Source organism: Vipera ursinii, assembly GCF_947247035.1.
Source record: "Vipera ursinii genome assembly, chromosome: 1".
NCBI classification, from domain to species: domain Eukaryota; kingdom Metazoa; phylum Chordata; class Lepidosauria; order Squamata; family Viperidae; genus Vipera; species Vipera ursinii.
In genome coordinates this window covers 261,175,788-261,199,063 of record NC_139512.1, presented here as the reverse complement: position 1 = coordinate 261,199,063, position 23,276 = coordinate 261,175,788, and the positions used below count along the sequence as shown (strand labels likewise).

The following is a 23,276-nucleotide window of genomic DNA, read 5'->3' as shown; positions in this document are numbered from 1 at the left end:
CACAAATACCTACACACAGAAATGTAGTTTTCAAAATACTTAGCAAGCTGCTTTTTAAAAAAAAATAAAACAAAACTCGGACTAGTTAGCTTAGTATTTTTATTGCTTACTGACAAGAAATTGTTCAAGGCTTGGATCTTCCCCAGCCTGCTGCTTTCAATAAAGGTGACTTAGTCCCTAAAGTTAGAGACTGCTGCATTTTCAGAACCACAAAATAGTCACATCCTCTTGGATACAAATGCATATTCATATATTCTCCAACCACTATATGGACAAGCTGAACTCAACAGTAGGAGCAGGGAATGGAGAACACTTCATACAATGTCGTAAGCTGATTGTCCATAAGGAAGGCCAGTTGATTTCAGTACCACATTAATTTCTTCCTGATGAAGCAGATTTCATTAATGACAATCAAAGTTTGACTGGACTAAAAATCTGTCACCATCATATTCTACCTTTCAGTGCCTTTATGCCAAGCAAAAGGACAAAATGCTGCATACTAGAAAAGTAAAAATTTATTGTGAATATATTGTGAACTAACATTATTCAGGTATCACTGAATAATTTTCTTTGAATTACAATAAGTAACTTTTCTTTAGCTTTTTAGTATGTCTCCAGCAGTCCACTGAAAAACATAAATGTGGATACTTACATATACATTGGTTGTAGCTGTAAATGAGATGTCTTCTGTGGGCCTTGATAGCCGTAAGAGTCAAATCCACCTATGAAATCAACTGAAAAAGGAAGGTATTTCTTTCATTGCTGACATCATTCTTTGAAGAGCTAAGTATCATGACTTTAAAACAGCCTTACACAAAGACCACATCGGCCAGCAGCTTCTCTTCCTACCTTCAGGAAGGCGCTGGTCGCAGATTTATTAGTATTTATCTGTATAATAAGAAATAATTACACATTGCTTCTGCTGCCAGGAGCAGTCCACCTAGGTGGTGTGTGTAAATTGCTCTTTTGCTGAAGCTGCAAACAATGCAAAAACCATTCCTTTGCAACTTTTAAATGTTTTAGCCAGTTTTGATTATTGTATTATATATTTGCGTTCACACTGTGATTCTCTGAAAAAGACATGTAAGAAGGTGGACAATGCTTTTGAAAAAAATAAAAGGTTTCAGCATGGGAGGAAAGGAGGGAAAGATAGAAAGAGAAAAAAGAGGGGGAAAAATCACAATTATAGTGATCCATGGGGAAAAAGCCAAAATCCACAATGAGATGAGAACTTACTAGCATCAACAAAAGAAAAATGACTTAAAAAGCATTTTGGTTTTGATTTCTCCAAAACTTTTAAGCAGGCAAGGAAATAGGGAAACGAAAAGAAAAAGTCCATGCATTTAGACCATAAGGTCAGTAGAATAAAATCCCAAAACGTAGGCCCATATTAACTGTATTGACAAACATTCATGTTAACAAATGCTTTATATAAAAAAATGCTATTTTTTCTCACTTCTAAAAACAAATATATTTAGTTCAGTCTATCTCTCATTAGAGATAATTTGGCCTAGCATCAAGGAATCTCCATACGTTGATCGGTATTAAAGACTGTGTAGACTGAATATAGGGAACCTCCGGTCTTTCAGGTGTGGCTTTCAGAACGTCAATTCCCAGAATTCTTGCATGTTGGCCAAATATCATAAAGAACTGAGAGCCCAGTTTATGAAGGAGATTCCCAAGGAGATGTGCCTAACCTTATATTTTCTTTGACCCAGCACAAGTTAACACATTTTGTATAGTAACTGTACAGATAAAAATTGCCATTTTATCTCACAAATTATTTTAATATTTATTGTAACAATAAAATCACCATTATGCTCAGTTTGCGCTACAGATATGCAATCAAATCACTTCCCTTAGCTTGACTTGGTCCTCCCTTCAGGCACTTTGCTTTGGGCAACTCTGAATATTCCAAAAGATCACACATTCCCCGATCTGATGGTACTAAATAGCACAGGGTCATAGAACTGTGCCCAATATCCATAAACCATATTATAGTACCATGTACTCAGTCTTGTCAGTCCTTACATAGAGTCCAGCCTGAATTTTTTTTTTATTTTGACGTGTTGAACATATTCCCAATTGTTGTTCTTACCGCTAGGCATTTTAGCTTGGAAGAGCCTAAAAAGCTACAAAAAGTTTCATCGGCTCCTTTCTAATAACATGTATATAAAATAAATACCAACAGATGCTCTAACTCCTAAACTGATTTATCAAAAGTGCTTTAGAGCTTTGCTTTGTATCTTGAAAAATAATCATCCAATATCACTACTAATTAAGCTTCTCCTTTCAGAAAAAAGCATAAAAGTGCTAAGATATCTTCTCACTATAAAACATCAAAGGCTTAGAAATACTTTTAAAAGAAGGAATTATATTAAATCTCATGAAGTCCCAAAATCTATATGCTTATCTGGAAGTAAGCTTGATTGATGATTTCACTGAGGCTTTAGTTCTTTTTACACTAGAATGCAGCAAATATTAATTAGGAAATAGAAGATTCAAGCATGCTAGTACCTGGATATATAAATTGCCCTTAACTACATTTCACATGCAAAAGGTGATGCATAAACATAAAATAATCAACTTCTTACAGTTCCCCTAGATTTTCCTAGCACTGCTTCTTCCTTTTTGCGAATCATAAAACCTTAATTATAAAGGGAAATGGAGAATAGCATGCAATCACTATTTTTGCTCAGCCTCATTCCTGCTTTGGGGAATGTTGTGTTGGCAAGCCAACATAATTTCATTTGCCTCTTACTTCTATTAAAACATTCTCAAGCATAGTCCTGAAACTTTCTGAGATGGTGAGCCCTTCTGGAATTTTGAAAACCTGAGGGCTCTTTCACAAAATGGCTGGTTTCAGGACATGCATGCACAGAATGACAGCCATGGGGATGTAAAGAAAGGTCTGATTCAGGATGATGCTACCTGTCAGCCCCTCTCTATCTCTTCCTCCCTCCTGCAGGATGCTCCAAATTATCTCAGCTCACATTTGTTCTTTTCCTAGTCTGGTGAACATATTTCTAAACAAAGAACTGGGCTGTAGCCATCCATCTTTTAAAATTTTTCAAATAAAATGAAATAAAATTTCCTTGCAAATGTGATACCAGAAACCAGCAGTTTGCTTTTCAATGTGAAAATTACAGGAATGTTTAAAAGGTAGGGGGGGGGGAAAAACTGTGTGAAGAGAGAGTCTAGTAGCACCAAAGGAAATTCTCAATAGACTTCTGGGTGTCACGTAGGCAATTTTTATGTCTTTTAACTACTCAGAATTACAGGGAGTTGGGCAGCAAAACAACAACAACAACATAATACTATCCAGTTCTAAATTATGCATGTACTAATTTAATAGCTTACTAAAGCATCTGGATGATTTGAAGCAGCTCTGATTCTTAGCAGTAACATTAACTTTTACACTTGGCTTGCAATTGAACTTATACAATTTTACTTTGTAATTTGACTTTTTTTAAAAAAATGTATCTGAAATTCCAGCAGAATAGAATTATGCAAGCAAAGCATCAGATTTAAAACATTTAGAGCTAATATAGGTAACTTCACTTAATAACCACAATTGGGACTATCACTTGGCCACTAAGTGACGTGGGCATTAAGTGAAACATCATGTGATCTTACCTGTCTTCCATCACCTACAAACGTTAAGCACATCACAGGACCAAGGCTTACAACTTACTGCCAGATTCTCCATTGAGTGTCAGAAGCTGGCTGTGAAGCTCATAATCACATGATTGTGGGACACTGCAATGCTTTTAAGGGCCAGTCACAAAGCTGTTTTTTCAGTGTGGCCCTAAGTCCGAACAGTTGCTTACAGGTCAATTGTTAATCAAGGTCTACCTGCAATTCGTAGTAGGGATGTGAACAACTTTTCAAAATGGTACTTTGAAACATGTAAAAAATTCAGCCTCTGCTTGCATTGCTAAGGCAGCCACATATTTTTCCAGGCTTGCACAGTTACTTAGGAGGCTTCTTCCTGCTGTCTCTTGTGTGACAAAGGGATTGTGTATGTCAACACATGTATAGCTGCGGAGACAGTTGTGAACAGCTTTTGAAGCAGCCACTGGAGTCTGAAAAAGACATAGCTGCTTCCATGATTCAAAGAGGGGTGCTTTGCTTGTGCTACTGTTGCATTTTACAAAGCATCTCGTTCAAATGCTTTGCAAAGATGTAATATTTAGTACGCTCAAAATGGAGAGATGCGTGGGTGGCAGCAAGGCCTTTTTCCCCCCCCACCACAGGTGTGCAAATGCTTCCCAAATGATGAAAGGAAGAAATCTGAAATAGCAACCTAATCTCTGGTGACTTTCACAGGCCAGAGTTTTTGGACAAGAGAAGATGGAAAAGAATAGCTAGTTCAGAGCTGTGTTATTTCTCTGATCCTCTCGGATGAGAGCAGCAGGAAGCCTTTGCGTCTTGTGACAACAAAGAAATTGCTGGGTTGAATTGTGAATTTTCTCCCTACATTGCTCACTTTGCAATCCAGAACAGCAAGAGACAATGGAAAAAGGGCAGTAGGGCACTTTAAAAATCTATCTGTCCACTTTTAGACAAAACAATATATAGAAAAACACCAGCCACTGTGATGTAAAGCCTGCAATGATATTAGGGAGGCAGAAAGAAAAGGAATTGTCCTCTCCCTGCCTGCACTGGTGTAGACAGAGCATACCCAATAGATATTCATACTAAGCACTACATCAATCATTGTGCGAGAAGTCTATTGCAATTCCATTTGTAGGATCCAGGGGAAAAGCAATTAGTGTGTAGCTCTAGGATTTTGTAGCCTTACATCTGGAAAAATCCCATATTAGGTTGAAGTGAAGGATTAGCTGCTTTCTGGTTAGGGGATTCCATACAGGTTAAATAAATAAAAATTTTGTTTGATTGCAAATATATTAAATTTGTTGTAATGACTATTAAGCATCTAGGCATTTTTAGAGAAATTCTTATTAAGCCGCGCATCCTAAAACATGTATACGTTTTCTCAGACACACAGAATTGATTTCTTACAATCCTGTGTCAGTTAGTTCAGATAAATGGTGAGAATGATGAAAATAAGGCTGGAACTGAAGACATGAAACCCTACCCTTCCCCCCCCCCAATGTAAGAAAATAAACAACCTCAGAGGACTTATTTAGAGTGTATCTATCAATGTGTTTTACTAAATTATATCTCTAAAAAACTCGAACAAATATCAAGCTGTGTATTCTATTGCAGGGCCCTTGTGGCTTTTGTATACTTTGCAATGGCCTATTTTAAAAGCAGAATCTTTTCATCTTTCAGATGGAGAAAAGGATGAATTCGCATTACTAGTTCCTGTATTGATGATTTCATTTAAGAAATGTAGCCAATGCAATTTTCTCCCCACCTCATTTTAGATCAAATGGAAATATTCTGACTGTAATGGCTGAATTAGATTGGAAGTTAAACATTATATAATTACATCTGTTATACCAAAAATAGAATAGTTTTGTTCAACAAAAAGTCATGTCTAAAGCTGACTGAAAAGATGCCTAAAGCATCTTTTTAAAATAATAATAATAATAATAATAATAATAATAATAATAATAATAATAATAATAATAATAATAATAATAATAAATGATAGAAAAAACTAAAAGTGGATGTGACTAACCACTGGCATGAGGTAAGGTTTGAATCCACAGTACATAGTGGCAATAACAGTGACAAAGCACCAATTCTTCCTTGTCCTTATTGCATCTGCAGATTCCATCAGCAGCTCTGTTGGGAAAGGTGAGAAAGGCTAGGCTCTTACAGACATGCCAGGTGATCTTTCAACTGAAATTGCTCTTATCCACGCAGGCCTGGATAGATTCTATGGTGCTGAATGAGACAATGTCTTACATGGGATTCCTTGAGTTGTGGAGACTAAGGACGTCATTAGGCTTCCTATTTCCTTAGGGGTACCAGGCAGGACATGTATGTTTGGGTCTGGGACACTTGTCAACACTTCACCAGGCATTATTATATGATTACATGATACAATAATGTCATCAGTAATGGTGGCAGCCCAGACTCCAACTTTCTAGGCAAGCTTGTTGAGAAGGCAGAATAAGAAGCCACAGAAGTTGTTAGAGGAAATGGATGATCTGGATTTTATTTGTCAGGATTCAGACTTGTTCATGGGACAGAGGTGGCAATGGTTGGGTGTGCACCCCTTTGGCTCTACTAATCTCCTTGCAGCATTCAATACCAGTAACCCTAGTTTCTCTTTGCAATTGAAAGTTGGAGGCACCAGCTTGTGATAGTTTCACTCCTATCTGAATGGGCAGTCACAGTTTGTCTCATGGAGAAAAGTGGTAACCCAGTTCTTAAGAATTCTTACATAGAATTCCCCATGGCTCAATACTCACATTATCTAACATGTACATGGAACTGCTGGAGGAGGTGATCTGTTGGTTTGGGATGAGGTGTTATCAATATGTGGGGAATTATCACAGTGGCTCAGATTCAAAGTCAGAGAAAGAGACCAACTTTGGTGGGCTGCAAAGTTAGTAGAGCAAAGGTACTCTGCAAGACTGCTTGTGAGGAAAGAGTCTCACCTTGCTAAATGGGAAACAACATTATAGCAGCAAACTTAACTCTTTCTGTTGATGACAACTGCCCATTAATTCCCAATAAGTGTGCCTTGGCTCTTGAACCTCACAACCATGACTTTGAAAGTGGACCAGCTCTAACTCTCAGACTACACTTGATTACTCTTCTGCTCACCATTTTGATTTTGGAACTCTGTAAGCCAAATTTATTGAACCTTGGGGGGGGACTTTTTTCTAACTGCAAGTGTGTGTGTCAACGCTGCTAAAAAATTGTGTTTTAATATATTGTGCAAGGGGCAGAGATTTCAGATTTCAGCTTCCTTCGAGCAAGCATTTGCCGGTGTATTAGGCTAATAAAGGACTTTTAAGGTAAACAATGCCTCATAGTCACTTGAAAAGCCCACACGTCGGAAACTTGACAGTGTGCATGTTTAGTAAAGTGTGCAAGCTATTTCTTTGTGCATTTGTGTGTGCTTGGCCTGGAACAGGACAATAACACTTAGTTATACATTGGTACTCTGGACCAAGCCAGAGATATTGTGAAAGTCTTGAAAGTCATGAGGGCTATAAAGATCTGGATGGTAACTAAACATGGTCAGTTTAAATCCTTACAAGACAAAGTTGCTGTTTGTCATTGGCCATCTAGATGATAAAGTAACAGAAGTTTCAATATTTATTCAAAAGAGTTGTGTTTCCCCAGAAAAGATTGGTTCGTGATATGAGATTCTAGGATGTCTTGGTGCCAGAGACTCATGCCCTCAGAGATGTGGACACTGATTGAATCAGCATAACACAATAAATAAATGACTTTACAATCCTTCACTGTGCAGCACTAGGTAATATCAAGCCTTGCCTGGTCTATACAATACAATATCAAGCCTTGCCTGGTCAAGCCTTGCCTGGTCAATACAGAATCCACCTATCCAGTTCAGATGTTAGTTTTATGCATTACATGTTCCTCAAAGGAGCTGCCTCCAGCAAATATGACCAGGTGATATACTGATATAGATTGCATATACTGCTGTGAAATGCATCAATCCTACAGGTTGTATGGCATACTCTATGGTATAGTCAGCATTCCAGGTCCACAACCTTTCTGTAATTGGCTGATAGACGTGGACATTGAAACACTCTGCCTTGGAAGAGGAAAATTCTCAGGGACGACTCACACCCTTGTCAGTATCTCTTTACTCTCCTACCATTGGGTAGGAGATATAGGAGTATAGCCAGCCATACCAACAGGCTGAAGAACAGCTTTTATCCATGGGCTGTTAGGCTCTTGAACGGGAAATAATTTTATAAACTTTATGCATGATTGACTTGCGAGGCCAGTGTGTTGTGCAATTAGCTCACATGGTGTAATAAAATGGAGGGTTTGTTGTCACTGTGAGTTGTGGGGGAGGGCACGAAGGGAGGCTCAGCCAATCTCAATGTATACATGGTTGTACTTTGACAATAAAGGTTCATTCATCACCACAGAGTGTGGTATGCAATGCTCTATCTTTGATGTCCATGTGGGGAAAACATTAAGAATGTGTCCTAAATACCCACCTCTGTACAATACTTAAAAACCTAAGAGGCACACACTTACAGTGAAGATCATTATACCAATAACCACATAAGTGAGCATTCCAACACAACTTAAGAATGCTTAACAGACGGCGACGGAATGTAATTTCACCTAAGTTGTCAGAGAATGTTTGGATACATACAATGTGTTTGTATCAGCATCAACAGGAAAATGCTTATCCTTAGTTCTTTTTTATTCTTTTTTCTTCAGAGATCTCTCTTAGATCTCTCTTAGTTCAAATCTGGTGACAAATTGAACAATGCTAGATAAATGTACAGTAACAAGAGCCTATAGAAAATAGCCAAAGTTTTTCATTCCCATTTCTCTTCATATACCAAATGTGAAGAAATGCAAATACCCCTAGTGAAAAATAAACAGAGACCTAAGCATCACTCTTTGCATATAGTTTTGGAACACAAGACCAAAAACATCTCCCCAACATTTTAGTATCTAAAATTTGAGCGAGAGAGATACCGACACACACAATCATTTGCTTGCTCACACATGCATTGCTATCCCTTTATAAAATTCAGAATTTCATTGTCTCATAAAACACGGTGGCATGAACCATTCCCCAAAATAAAAATGCACATAAAGAGGATAGTCAGTTAATTTACTTGGCTATTTTAGACTTTTTAAATAGTGCATAACTTGCATTATTTGGCCCTACCAATTCTTTCCTATCTTTTCCCTTTTCTTAAGCTAACCAAAGGAAGATGAGGGAGATCACTAACACCAACTGTTGGGATGTTCAGATGTAAAGATCCAGGTAGACCAGGGGTGTCAAACTCAATTTCATTGAGGGCCACATCAGCATTGCGGTTGCCCTCAGGGGGCCAGGTGGGTATGGCCAGGGTGGGCGTGGCCTACTGGGTGGGCGTGGCTAGAGTGCGTATGGCCTACTGGGTGGGTGTGGCCAGCTCTACATCGTTCGCATCAAGGGTGCCTATGGGGGCCTGGGCAGGAGTGGGACAGATCTGAGGGTCTCTGGCAGGAGGAGGGTCTCTAGGCCAGGGCCAAGGCAGTGGGGGCCGTTCCCTCACTGTTTCCAGGATGGCTTCGCGAGCCACATGAAACCACTTTGTGGGCCGGATCCAGCCCCCGTGCCTTGAGTTTGTCATGTCTGAGGTAGACAGTAGCACATATTCAAATTACACCCATGCATATCTACATCAGTGATCTTGCTTTGCTTATGAACAAAACTGACAGTGAAAAAAACTTGTTAACAGAACAAAACAAACACAAAGTTTTAACTAATGCAGAAAGCTTGAAACAAGCTGCAGTTCCATCCAGCTTATCTGTGAACAAATCACATTGTGGGATTTACTTCCCAAAAGTACATAAAGGATTAGACTGGACACGAGGGTTGTTGTTTTTCTTACGTGCCTGTGTGCTCACTTTTGAATTTCTATTTTTCTTGTTTAGAAATTTCATCCAGTACATATTCCAATCGAGCTGATTTCAATGGACCTCAAAATACTAGGTATATTTTGTAGAAAGGCTCAAAAAAGCCTTCAGCCGGTATCTAGTCAAAGTTACACTAGTGACACTAAGTCAGTAATTATGTACAGAATGTACTGGAATGTTGAAGTGAAAAGGAAAGTGAGAAAATATTACTGGCAAAAGGTATCTGTGAGACACCAAGGACAATTAACAAAGAGGTTACAGTAGCAGCTAGGTAAGATCTGGCTTGTGAAATAGAACATGAAATAGAAGAAAGCAGCTGTGTGGAAAAAAGCAAACACATGCTCGCAACTGAAATGTGCTATTCACATTTGGAATGATATGGAGAACTAGGAGATGAACAGAGTGGAAGAGCAAGACGCTGTGAATCTTCTGCTTCTTCCTCTAAGGTTGCATGATTAAAAATCGACAAAATTACACACAGAGAGAGAGACAAAACGAAGCAGTACTTCTGAGTCACTGTGGTGAGTTATTATGATAAAGTGATCAGCTTATGTCAGGTAGAGTTCTTGAGCTTTAAGTGGAAACAAGATTTCTTCCATTATTGGAGTTTCATCCTGTCAAACATATTTATGCAGACCCCATCCTTTCTGTGACATTTCATATTTGTGAAATATGGACTTAAATTTAAATTTATATTTATATGTATGTATGCATGTATGCATGTATGTATGTATGTATGTATGTATATGTATATGTATAAAAAGGTAAAGGTTCCCCCGCACATGCGTGCTAGCCGTTTCCAACTCTAGGGCCGGTGCTCATCTCCGTTTCAAAGCCGAAGAGCCAGCGCTTGTCTGAGGATGTCTCCGTGGTCATGTGGCTGGCATGACTAGACGCCAAAGGCGCACGGAACGCTGTTATATTTATATCACACACACACACACAATATAATAATATAATATAATATAATATAATATAATATAATATAATATAATATAATATAATATAATATAATATAATATAATATAATATAATATAATATAATAATATAATATAATATAATATAATAATATAATAATATAATATAATATAATATAATATAATATAATATAATATAATATAATATAATATAATATAATATAATAATATAATATAATATAATATAATAATATAATATAATATAATATAATATAATATAATATAATATAATATAATATAATATAATATAATATAAATATTATATGTATATGTATATATAAATTCCTTTCTTACCCCTATGGGTGGTATGTGTCTTCCTCATTCTTGGGTCCTCTGCCTCAGGGGTCCCCAACCTATGGTCCCCAGCCCAGGCCCCAGGAATAGCTGGCAAGCCCTGCCCCATTCATGGTAGCACCACTGCGCGGGCACTAGCAGCCCCATTTGCGTACGTGCGGGATGCTAGCACTGCCACCAGTGTCATACCAGTGCCAACGGCTTGTTTGTGCACATGTGCAGTCCATTTGCACATGTGCATGGGTGCCAGCACATGTGCCATGGGCGCATGGACCCCACTTGTGCATGTGTGCACATGCTAGCACCATCATGCACACCACATTTGTGCATAAGTATGCAGGCCACGCGCATGCACATTTCCCTGCTGCTCCCTTTCCTTCTGGGCCAGGAAGCCGAAAAGGTTGGGGAACTCTGCTCTACCTGGCAGTTTGAAGGGTTGAAGTTTCTCTGCAGCTGTTCCTGGCACTCCACTCTTATGGACACAAAGCATGTGACTGTGGATGCTACAACCATCATTCATATGGTTGTAAAATACCTGATTGCGACCCCCTGACTGTGGGGACCCTGCAACAGTCATCAGTTTAAGGACTGGTTGTAAAGTTACTTTTTCAACACAGCAGTAACAGCAAAAGGTTGTAAAACAGGGCAGTCATTAACTGAGGACTATCTGTATCAGTCTAGGCAATACCTGAGTGGACAATTCTGAGAGTTGGCTTTCATATTTGTGTTGTGAACTGCCCAGAGAAGGACAGGGTAGAAATTTAATAAATAAACAAAAAATAAATAATCATCAAAGTTAAGGAAGGTTTGAAAGGTATTGAAATTGTTTGCTATTATGCTGTCAATAGTTTGCTTTAACTCACTTTTACTATTATTGAACCTCCTTCTTCTTGAATGTCTGTATTCGTGGGATCCTATATATCCTATGAATCCACCCATATTTAAGCTTTTTGAAATCGGATTTCCCTAAAGTCCAGGATGCACATTTGACTACATTCTATTAGATATTCTTTGGGTGTACTTAATAGAAAGGATGTAGTATATTCAAGCTACTATAATCTCATGAGACCAGGACTTCAAACTTCTCTCATATGCACCTGCTCACAAACAACACCTATTAGGTTTTTAGTCAACTAACAGTGTTAGCATTGCCCAAGTGTTTAGAAATAGCCATCTCCTAATCATAAAACCTGAAAGTCAGTGAGCTGGGAACAATACAGAATTCAAAAGAATCTATATTTCATCCATAAAATTCAGAGAGAGCACTGAGAAATGCAATTTATATTTTCCTTCTCTGAAATCAAATTTCAGTTGAACCAGGATATTTCTACTATCATTTCCATAATAATGTTCCATTTTACATATGAAGCATTCTAAAACTGCCCCTGAAGGATTTTTAAATTGACTGAATACTTCAAATAAACTCAGAAGAGAAAAAAGGAGAAGGGGGGAAGAAAGAGGCAGGCCATGCCCAATCAGTGCCATTTGGAGCCAGCACAAGCAGTGAAATAAATCTCTAATGAAATAAGTTGTGAGAGGAGATTGCTGTAGACAATTTTATTTGAAGAGAAATATAGGAAGAAAAGGGACGCGGTGGCTCAGTGGGTTAGGACGCTGAGCTTGTCGATCAGAAGGTCGGCAGTTTGGCGGGTCGAATCCCGAGTGCCGCGTAACAGAGTGAGCGCCTGTTACTCGTCCCAGCTTCTGCCAACCTAGCAGTTCAAAAGCACGTAAAAATGCAAGTAGAAAAATAGGGACCACTCCGGTGGGAAGGTAACAGCATTCCGTGTGCCTTTGGCATCTAGTCATGCCGGCCACATGACCACGGAGACGTCCTCGGACAAGCGCTGGCTCTTCGGCTTTGAAACAGAGATGAGCACCGGCCCCTAGAGTCGGAAACGACTAGCACGCATGTGCGGGGGGAAACTTTACCTTTACTTTTTATAGGAAGAAAAGTGGTACAAATGGAGGAAAACTCCAGCAGGAAGATTGGTATTCTGAAAAGTTAAAGCAAGTGTGAATTAACAGCAATCAGGTTCTTTTCTTATGAACTTGGCTGGACAGGACCTCCTGAATATTTTCTATGAAATTGTTCATGGATGTAAGCTATGCCTTGGGATACATATGGGATTTAGAGAGAGAGCTTAGATTGAATCTTACTCACAAGAAATGTTGGCAAAAGCACCGAACAGTCTTTTAAACTTTCAAATTTCAGAGGGAACATATTGGCTGTTTTAGAAAAGGTTGTCCACCTTTACTGCTTTCACCAAGGAACTCCTGGTACACATTCAAAATGCATTGGAGATCACCCAAGCACAGTTTGAAAGGGCTTCTATTCATCAAGTCAGAGCAGAAATAACATTTTAGATTGGGTAAATCTGGTGAGGGTCCAACAGACTTATTTTCACAATGGCTTCTAATAAAAAGTATGCCTAGCTAAAGATTTGTTATGTTTTTGTTAAATTCTAAGATGTGATTATTCTAGCCACATTGTCCATAATATACAGTACAATACACTGTGTAGTGTGATGAGGTATAGTGTGGTATGGCGTGGTGTAGTGTAGTGTAGTATAATATATAATACAGCCAGGCATGCTGGCTGAGGAATTCTGGGAATTGAAGTCCACAAGTCATAAAAGGGCCAAGATTGAAGACCCCTGATCTAAGCTTATGTCTAGAGGTCAAGGAGTCAAGGTCAAGGAATCTCTCTTCATTTTATCATGATAACAATACTGTAGGGCAGTGGTTCTCAACCTTGGCCACTTGAAGATGTGGGACTTCAGATCCAGAAATTCCTGACCGATCATCCACACATCCTCAAGTCACCAAGGTTGAGAGACATTCTTTTAAGGTATGGAGTAATCTGGCTTAGAGCAGTGACTAGCCCAAAGCCCCCAATGAATTTCTGTAGTTGAAGATAGGGTTTTCTTGGAGTTAATATATTAACTGTGGCACCACACAGTTATTAAAAATATCAAACTAAACTGCCAAACATCCTATGATTAACAACATCGACCTATATGCATCTAAATACATTCACATATCGTGGCATTCCCTTTCAGGGTAAGGAATGTTTTGTAAGCTAAAGAAGTAAGCAATAGCAAGCTAAATAAATTCAAAACATGAAACAAAAGAAGAAAACATTAAATCTAGTTATTATCCACATAATTCACAGCAGTTCTCTATATCTTGCAAACCGTTCTTTCTTCCATAATGTCCATTCATTACTTCACATGTAGTTTTTTTCTTTAAACCTTGCACTTCTCTTGTTTTTATGGATTTCCTCAACTATCAAATCATGATTCTCTCAAGTCTTCCTCTTCCTCTCAACCCATTAATTTTTCTCCTTATATTTAGTTTATAATTTAATCTTCATTCATTTTCTGAAAAGTACTTTGTTCATACTGATTATTTACTTTTATATTCAACCTACAGTCATTCAACTCCCATTCATTCTTGACCCTATCTCTTCTTGTATTATCACATACACTTTCTGAGTATCCTACTCCTACTGTATTGACCTTACTCATCCAATTCCCACTTTGATATAAAAAAGTGGCCAGAAAGCATTTACTTTAAATAAATGTTCATTCTCATAACTGATGATGTATATCCAACTACTTTCCCCCCAGTATTTGCATGTCTTAAATTTCTTCTTCTACCTTCCCATCTTTAGTAACCTTCTATGAAGATCCAAAAATATCTACTTGGTTTATGAATAACTTACAATAATTCATTTCATTTTCCCTATTGCATACAACTATCTTGGTCTTGAAACATTAGTTTTCATATATATAATTCTCATTGTAACACATAATCTATCCAATATTCATTTAGCCAGACATACGGCACCATTTGTGCTTAACATATATTTATCATCAACATCCTTCTAACATCATAAAAAAATGTTCCTAATACATTCATTCATGCATCCATCCATCCATTAAGCAACCAAGGGGACATCAAACTTCCTAATTTTATTTCTTGCTCAGTGTCAGACCATTTACTAAGCATTTAAACTTATTTGCATACATTGTTTTTTACTTCTATAACATTTCCGTATGATTTTATTTAGCAGCAAAACAGTGCAAAACATTCCGTAATTCAAGCCATTCATTTTATCACATGCTTTTTAAAAAAGAAATATGCATTCATTCATTCACTCCTTCACATAAACATAATTACAGGCAAAGTTTCTAAAACAACAAAACCCAAATTCTTTTAAAGCACTCTGAAGAAGAATGTTTTATGATGCATGTCAAGAAGTTGAAGGGTCATAGGAAAGCAGATCTCAGAACTGAACTCATGCCGCAAAAAACCCCCCAAAAACAAAACAGAAAGAGAAAAAGAAGAAAGGAAAAACAATGAAAGGAAAAACCTTGTAAGAGTTCCCACAAACCATTTTAAAGGACACTCGAAGCAAAACATTCATAATGATAAAGAAATACATACTCTGGTTTGCTCCAGGGAGCCAGTAGGCCAATCTTCCGCCCATCACCGGGTATTCAGCTGTAAATTTTAGCAGGCCAAAACTCAGGTGAGAGTTTGAGAAAATAGAGATGTGATTTTCTTTAATAGGTAATGTATTTTTTTTTTAAAAAAATGGTTCACTGGATACTACTTTAGAAGCTTCTAAACAGTATTAGCCTGTTAAGTTGTCAAAATGCTAGTGGATGAAAACTGTGAGAAATAAAGCAGCATGCAGTGGATAGATGCGTCAACCCTAATCCAGTACATATATTTTAGGGTGCTCCTAACCGCTAGTCCATACACTCTCATGATTTCCTTATTTCAAACCAGGGTTTGTTTTGGTTAAAATGCTGACTGAGCCAGTTCAAGAAATTAGAGTATACAGTATGAGGAATAGCAACAGAATTGAAGGCAGGTTAAAAATGAGTCTTCCATGAGTCTACAATTACTGCTTTCAAGATTATTATTTAAAGATTGGCAGAATATACAACTTTTGTTTTCCCAATGTTGGTTGTGATGTGTATGCTTCCAGGAAGGATTCTAGTGGCTTATTTTATTTGTAGCTGTCAGTTCAACTACACCAGATTCATGTCTATATATATGTTTTTAAAAGATGATAATACTTCTATATAATAAGGTTATGTAACACATTAAGAGAAAATCAATAAAATGCAGGTGGTGCCAAGCCTTTTATTGTACGATGATTGGGTAGAATATTAAACTGTTATTGTTATTAAACAGTACTGAATATTTATTAAGCAGAATCGTAGGACAATGAGGTGATACTAAATAGAAACATTACTTCCTTTAAATCTTTGTCATTACCTGTATTTATATCTTTATATTTACATTATGGGTGTCAACCTTGCCATGTCACATGACATGTCGCAACATATCGTGACTTTTTTCACATTGCCAAAGGTGGGTGTAGCCTCCGCATGATGCAACCGGCTCACAGGCCAGCAGTTTGACACCCCTGATCTATATCAACAGTTCCTTGAGGAGGTAGTAACTATTGTTCAGAAATAAAGGGACCAGATAAATGTTGAGGAAAGAGGAGCAGATAAATTAATATATAGGAAACCAATTGACAGCACCACTTTCAGACTGCAATCCCATTTATTAATTGTTTTTCATTACACAATTATTGTTTTAGCAATTTCCTTAACATCAGCTTCATTACTTGGGAAGGCAGCAATCCATAGCCAATTTTCTTTTCATGTTGTACTTGTTCACATGTAAATGCAGACCTTTTGTTCAAAATAGTTGCAATTAATAACTTTAAACAAAAGATATGCAAAATCCTTCCACTCAAAGTCATTTATAATCCACTAAAATGAATTGAAATTCCCATTTTGAGCCTAACCTAATTTTTTTTTTTACTGATAATAGGACTGGATTCCCAAAAGCACTCCATGCATCTTGATAGTAACATCCTAATTTTCTTTCCTGGTAAACGTTTTAAATAAGACTTCAGCACCCAAGGAAATTAAACTTTAAATTAATTGCACTTATAAAATGCCACCTCTGCTTTTGTCTTCAGCCTAATTACTTGCTTTAATTTAAACCAGCCTTAGTGGTTGATTTTACTAGCTATCCTTTCAGTTTAGATTACTTGCAGATACAGCTAGCCAGTTTCTATCTCTGTATCTGCTTCTATTTGTGATAACATTATAATGATTTTGTTCTGCCTCTCTACAAGGCCCAAACTGTTAAAATTCTTATGATACTCCAATCTGGGCTTGATACCATTCAGAGTGCAATGGGAAAACTGTCACTAAGTCCATAAACATTTCTGACTTTTTATTCATTGTTGGGAAGTTTTTTAAACACAGATAATTCACATCATTGTTGTACGCTGTATTGGTGTCATCATCCATAATTAGCTGAATTGTTCACTGCATCTCTGCTAAACAAACAGGACAATATTTTAATACATAACTGAATAATTCAGTATAGTTTGCTTTTAAATAAAGAAAATGAGCTGAAGGAAACTATGGATAATGGCTGGAATGGGAGGGTTTAAGCCATAGCTAACTTTCTGAGAAAGGCAGCTTTTCATGTCAACTTTTCATTAAAGACAGTATCTTGAGCCGATTGCCCACATATATCTAGTGCAATGTAAGTTCTGCCCTTACAGTTCAAGTCATATAAAAAGATGAGCACAGAGGTCTGGGGTTAAGTGCCATTTGTATACACACAATGTATGAAATTCACAAGGTTACTATGCCATGCATTGCTATGCCTGGAGGGATAATTTTTCTTTGAACATCATCTCATGCCAAATTACTCATTTCTCTTTCAAAATGTCTGTGTCTGAAGCCACTCCAACAAGATCTTTCTTTCAGAAATATTCACATTCTCAGCCTTTTTTGCTGCCTTGAAGTTGTTGAAAAGTTCTGAAGTTCATGGGCCTTGCAAAACAAATCTGATAGCTGTATCTTGGGCCAAGCTAGGGGCCCCAAGAACTGCCTCTGCCATCACATTCTGTGCCAGCTGTAGCTTCTCCATACTCTTCAAGAGCAGCCCCATGGTACAGTGCATTGCAATAATTCAGGCATGAGATGACTGAGTGCAGAGATTTCTGATCCAGGAAAGGTCATAACTGGCACACAACATGGAGTTGTGCAAAAACTCTCCTTGTCATGAGTGCTACCTGCTCTTCAAGCAGGAATTGTGAGTCCAGGAGAATCCCCAAGTTGTGACCAGTTCTGTCTGTAGTAATGCAGGCCCAGATCTCAAAAGCTCCATGCATCCAAAGCCATTTGGTCTTGCCAGGGTTCAGTAGAAGCCTATTATCCACCCACCTAGACCCCTACTGTCTCCAGGCACCATGAGAGGGCGGTGACAGCATTACTTGGGTCACCAGGGTGGAGATATAGAGATCATCTGATCATCTGATCTCACCCAGCCATAGATGTTAAAAAGAAGCGGAGAGAGTACTGAGCCCTGTGGCATGCCACAAAGGAGTGTCCATAGGCTGGATCTCTCACTGTCTATCAACACTGATTGGGACCAACTTTGGAGAAAGGAGCCAAACTAGCACAAGACTGCACTGCCCAGCCCAGTACCCTGTAACTAGCCAAAAACATACCAGGGTTGATGGTATCAAGGCAGCTGAGAGATCAAGAAGAGCAAGGAAGATTGTACTACCTCTATCCTGCTTTCACCAGAGATCATCAACAAGTGCAACCAATGTTGTTTCTGTCCCATAATTAAGCCTGAATCCTGACTGGAAGGGGTCGAGATAATCCATTTTATCCAGGACCCTCTGAAGCTGCCAAGCAACCACCTTTTTACCCAAAGGGAAGGTGGGAAACTGGACAAATATTGTCCAGGTGGGTGGGATTAGGAGATTTTTTTAATGTGAAATCTACAGGTTTTTTCTTCATTTGACATAACCAAGGAGGATGCAAATTTTAAAAAAATGGTTGGTATACTTAAGTAAATGTTATTAGGTGATCTTTGTGTGTCAGCTAGTTGCACTGATTTGAGAACCTGAAATATTTGGTGAAAAGTTATTGTCAATTTCAACAGGTCTTGGTTTAGTGCTTTTATGTATTATTCAACTTCTCAGTAACTGTATTAATTTGAAAGCTCCTAAACACCAAATGTGTGCATAGTTGGTTCCACACCCATCTTTATCTTTTGCAATGTTTGATTTCTACTCTTATCTAGCATCCAAACTCCTTATTTCTGGTTTCTTTCATACTCAAAGCTGCCTCATATTTGTTGAAGAACAATTTAAAGACTTCATGAAACACTTCTAGTCAGCTTTGCTGCAGGCATATTTGTTTTCTGCTCAATTGCTTGTCAAAATAAACTTCATTCCAATAGAATATATGTAGCTCAGAGTTGAACTGTGAAGTGCTCTGCTTTGTAGACATTTCATTACCCAACCAGGTAACATCATCAGGGCAAGTGAATATGGAGCTTGCTCCCAGTTTATAGTAGGTTACCCAGCCAGTTTTTGTCGGGGTGTGATTTTATGTTTAGTAAATAAACTTTCCTGCCCTTTGTTGATCCTGGACTTTTGACTAAAGAGGCAGTCTGGATTTGAAGTTTATCTATATCAGGGGGGGTCTTCAAATTTGGCCCTTTTATGACTTGAGGACTTCAACTCCCAGAATTCCTCAGCCAGTGTGCCTGGCTGAGGAATTCTGGGAGTTGAAGTCCACCAGTCATAAAAGGGCCAGGTTTGAAGACCCCTGATCTATATGGATATCTGGGGGCTGGCCTAACAGAATTACAGTTGGCTGAACTACTGGAAGATGATGGAGTGAGATGTTTGTCATCCTTTTGTACTGTATGCATGGTCATTGATGTTTTCATTGGGACTATGTCTTCATTATCCTATACTCACCCTGGCACTTTTGATATGCTGGGTGCAAATACATGTCACTGCTAACACAATTTCTGATTGAAAAAAAATTGTCTTCGGTTGAAGATTCTTTCATGATTATAGTATTTCTCTATTTTCTGAGTCTTCTCTCTCTCTCAAAGCTAAGCATACCTTCAAAAAGACAAGTATTTCACAATTGTTTATTTGCAGCTTCTATATTATGTATGGTTAAGATTGTTCTGTTAATTGATTTTTTTCAGGTTTCCCATTAAAGACCTGCTAAACTTTAAAGAAACCTATTTATATATGAGCAATTTTTGAATTTTTCTCTAGCTAGCTAGATGAATTGATGTCTAGCTTGGATTTTCAATGCTGTTTACTTTCTGAAGTAACCTTCAGAAGATCAACATAATAGTAAGAACAGTTCAACACTGAAGCCATATCAAGGGAGTTGATTGGCTCTCTTTCCCCGCATGTGTTCAAGCAGAGAATGGGTACTTATTAGTTGTAAAGGCTTTATCTGGATTCTTGCACTGAGCGGAGAGATTGCCTGGGAATTTAAATGGCAATTTAAGATTTGATGAAATACCAATTGTATGTCAAATTATAATGCTTAATAGAGAAAACTGTAATATTTTAAATCTCCAATAATCTGAAGTAATTGAAACTTCCACACTTGTGCATAAAATTAGTAATAAGAATTAAAATGCTCATAACTACTCATAGGCACAAATTGAAAGCATGGAATATAAAATGCCAGTCTAGCTAGACTGCAGAGTATCTGCAATATACCCCAAAATGACTGTGAGCACGGTCAATCTTTATGAAGCAACAAATCTTTAACTACCTTACTTCCATTAAGGGATACTGGTATTCATGTATCTACAATATCTTCAGAAAGAAATTACTAATATAAATGAAAATGTGCTTGGCCATATAAGAAAAATGAATGTAAAAATAATAACATGACATGAGATAACCTGGTTAATGCTTTGTGGAAAAGAGTTAAAATAATTTAATCTCACAGAGTTAAATGACGCAAACCCCATATCAGGATTGCAATTTTAGTATTGTAGCCTGTAGCCTGATTCTGTAAATTTTCTTAGAAGGAAATGCTGCTCTTTATATATTTTCAGAGGATGGAAGTTATATCCACATTAATCTGGAAGAAAGGCTCACTGAACTTAGTGAAACTTACTTTTAGGATGATGTGCAAAGTCATATTAGCTAGCTATTCCTCAAAAAAAAAATTCAGGTTTATTTAGAGAATAGATCTTATCACAACACCGATCATGCTTGCTAACATGAATGTGACATTAACTAGTTTCCTGTGTTGCCCTATAAACAGAATAAGAGAAAGAAATGTGGAAACGAAGTGATATGGACCACAAAAGAAGATATTATACCACAAAAGCTCTGTACTAAATTGTTTAAAAATAATACCCTGAATCTAAATAATCCTATTTGGGAAACAACATACTGTATATCCTAAAATGAATCCAGGGAAAGCTCTTTTGAAATTTTTCAGACAAGACTCCACCATGTCTTCATCTCCAAATATATTAAAGTTCAAGATGTAGTGATGAAGTCACCAAATTAGAAAACTGGAGATCATCCGATCTTAGCCACAAAGCCAGCTTGGTGACCTTGGGCCAGCCATTCTCTTTCAGTCCTAAGAAGCAGGTAAGAATAAAGCACTTCCAAAAAAAAGTGGCCTGTAATTTTCTTCTGGCCAAGAAAATTGCAAAGTCCAGACAGTCACCAGGAGTAAAAAAAAAACAACAATCTGCACACACAAAAAAGTAGTCTTTTGCTATTCTTGATAGGGGTTACGGATATTGCAGTACAACAAGGACATATAGTTGGGAAGAGCTATTTTAGATAACATGACTGTATTTTTAAAAAATTCGCTGTGTTTACACCACTCCTTTTTTTATTAGGGCACAGTAGTGCCAAAAGGGAAAGCACTCTTAGAAACAGAACGTCTGTTCTTTTCATTTCGTGTAACCTACAAATTCCAGCAGGCTGGTGTTTTATTGATGATTGATGATTCTCTAGAGCTTTTTATGAAGTAACTAAATATTTAATGATTTTTTTAAAAAAACAAACAAACCAATTGTTGGGGAAATTGACAAAAAGCTTGTATTGGAGGAATCAAATTGCACCACAGTTTAAACTGATTAAATGAATATTTCAAAGTAATAAAATTACTGTGCAATTTTAAGAAAATGTAGCTCTAATAAGAGTTCCAAAAATAACTATAATGTGTGGATAAGATATTCCATCATGAAAGATAAATGTTGACATTTTAGTTGCTTTAAATTGCTACTGTGACAGTATAATACAATAGATTTATTGGTACCAGTGACCGAAAAATAGGGGAAACACAGATTTCCTCTCTATGTGATAGAGTTTTTTCTCTCTAAAGAATTTAATTTTTAGGTTTACATTCTATTTTACACCTTAATTCATTTTCCGCATCTACTCTCCCTGTAGAAGTCCTAAAAACTTCCATTAATTGATATTCTTAATGCCTTGACATATGTAACAACTTTTCCAAGAATTCCAGATTTCACTGAATAGTTCCCAAGAAAGTTCTTGACAGTTTATCTAAAATAATAAAATGATTATTTTAGTGCCGGAATATTTTAACTATATTGGTTTAACTACTGATTTAGAATATGAATCTGCCTAATCCCCTTCATGGATTACTGCCTTGTCGTGGTGAAGGGGCTTGCGTAATTCAATGAAGCTATGAGTTATGCCGTGCAGGGCCACCCAAGACGGACAGGTCATAGCAGAGAGTTCTGACAAAACGTGATCCACTGCAGAAGGAAATGGCAACCCACTCCATTATCTTTGCCATGAAAACCCTATGGACAGGACCAAAAGGCAAAACGATATGACGCTGGAAGATGAGCCCCTCAGGTCGGAAGGCGTCCAATATGCTACTGGGGAAGAGCAGAGGGCTAGTACTAGTAGCGCCAGAAAGAATGAAGCGACTGGGCCAAAGCCGAAAGGACGCTCAGCTGTGGATATGTCTGGTGGTGAAAGGAAAGTCCGATGCTGTAAAGATTTTTTCTCCATAGGAACCTGGAATGTAAGATCCATGAATCAAGGCAAGCTGGACGTGGTCAAACAAGAGATGACAAGACTGAACATCGACATCTTAGGTATCAGCGAACTAAAATGGACAGGGTGAATTTAATTCAGATGACCATCAGGTATACTACTGCGGGCAAGAATCCCTCAGAAGAAATGGAGTAGCCTTCATAGTCAATAAAAGAGTAGGAAAAGCAATACTGGGATACAATCCTCAAAATGACAGAATGATCTCAGTTCGAATCCAAGGCAAACCATTCAATATCACAGTAGTCCAAGTCTATGCCCCAACCACCGGTGCTGAAGAGGATGAAATTGACCAGTTCTATGAAGCCCTACAGCACCTTATAGAACTAACACCAAAAAATGATGTCCTTATCATCATGGGGGATTGGAATGCTAAAGTAGGAAGCCAAAAGATAACCGGAATAACAGGCAAGTTTGGCCTTGGAGTACAAAATGAAGCAGGGCACAGGCTGATAGAATTTTGTCAAGAGAATACGATGGTCATAGCAAACACTCTTTTCCAACAACCCAAGAG

At 37.7% G+C, this 23,276-nt stretch overlaps 1 protein-coding gene across 2 annotated transcripts in view; it reads right to left on the bottom strand.

Moving 5' to 3' along the window:
- Nucleotides 1-648: 648 nt before the first annotated feature.
- NKAIN2 (sodium/potassium transporting ATPase interacting 2) overlaps nucleotides 649-23,276 on the bottom strand; it is a gene marked incomplete at both ends in the record, with an annotated part of 629,329 nt that continues 606,701 nt past the window's right edge. For both annotated transcript variants that reach the window (XM_083370531.1, XM_083370532.1), the window contains one exon: nucleotides 649-734. In XM_083370531.1, coding sequence (XP_083226657.1) covers nucleotides 649-734 — 86 coding nt within the window. The remainder of the gene's footprint in view (nucleotides 735-23,276) is intronic.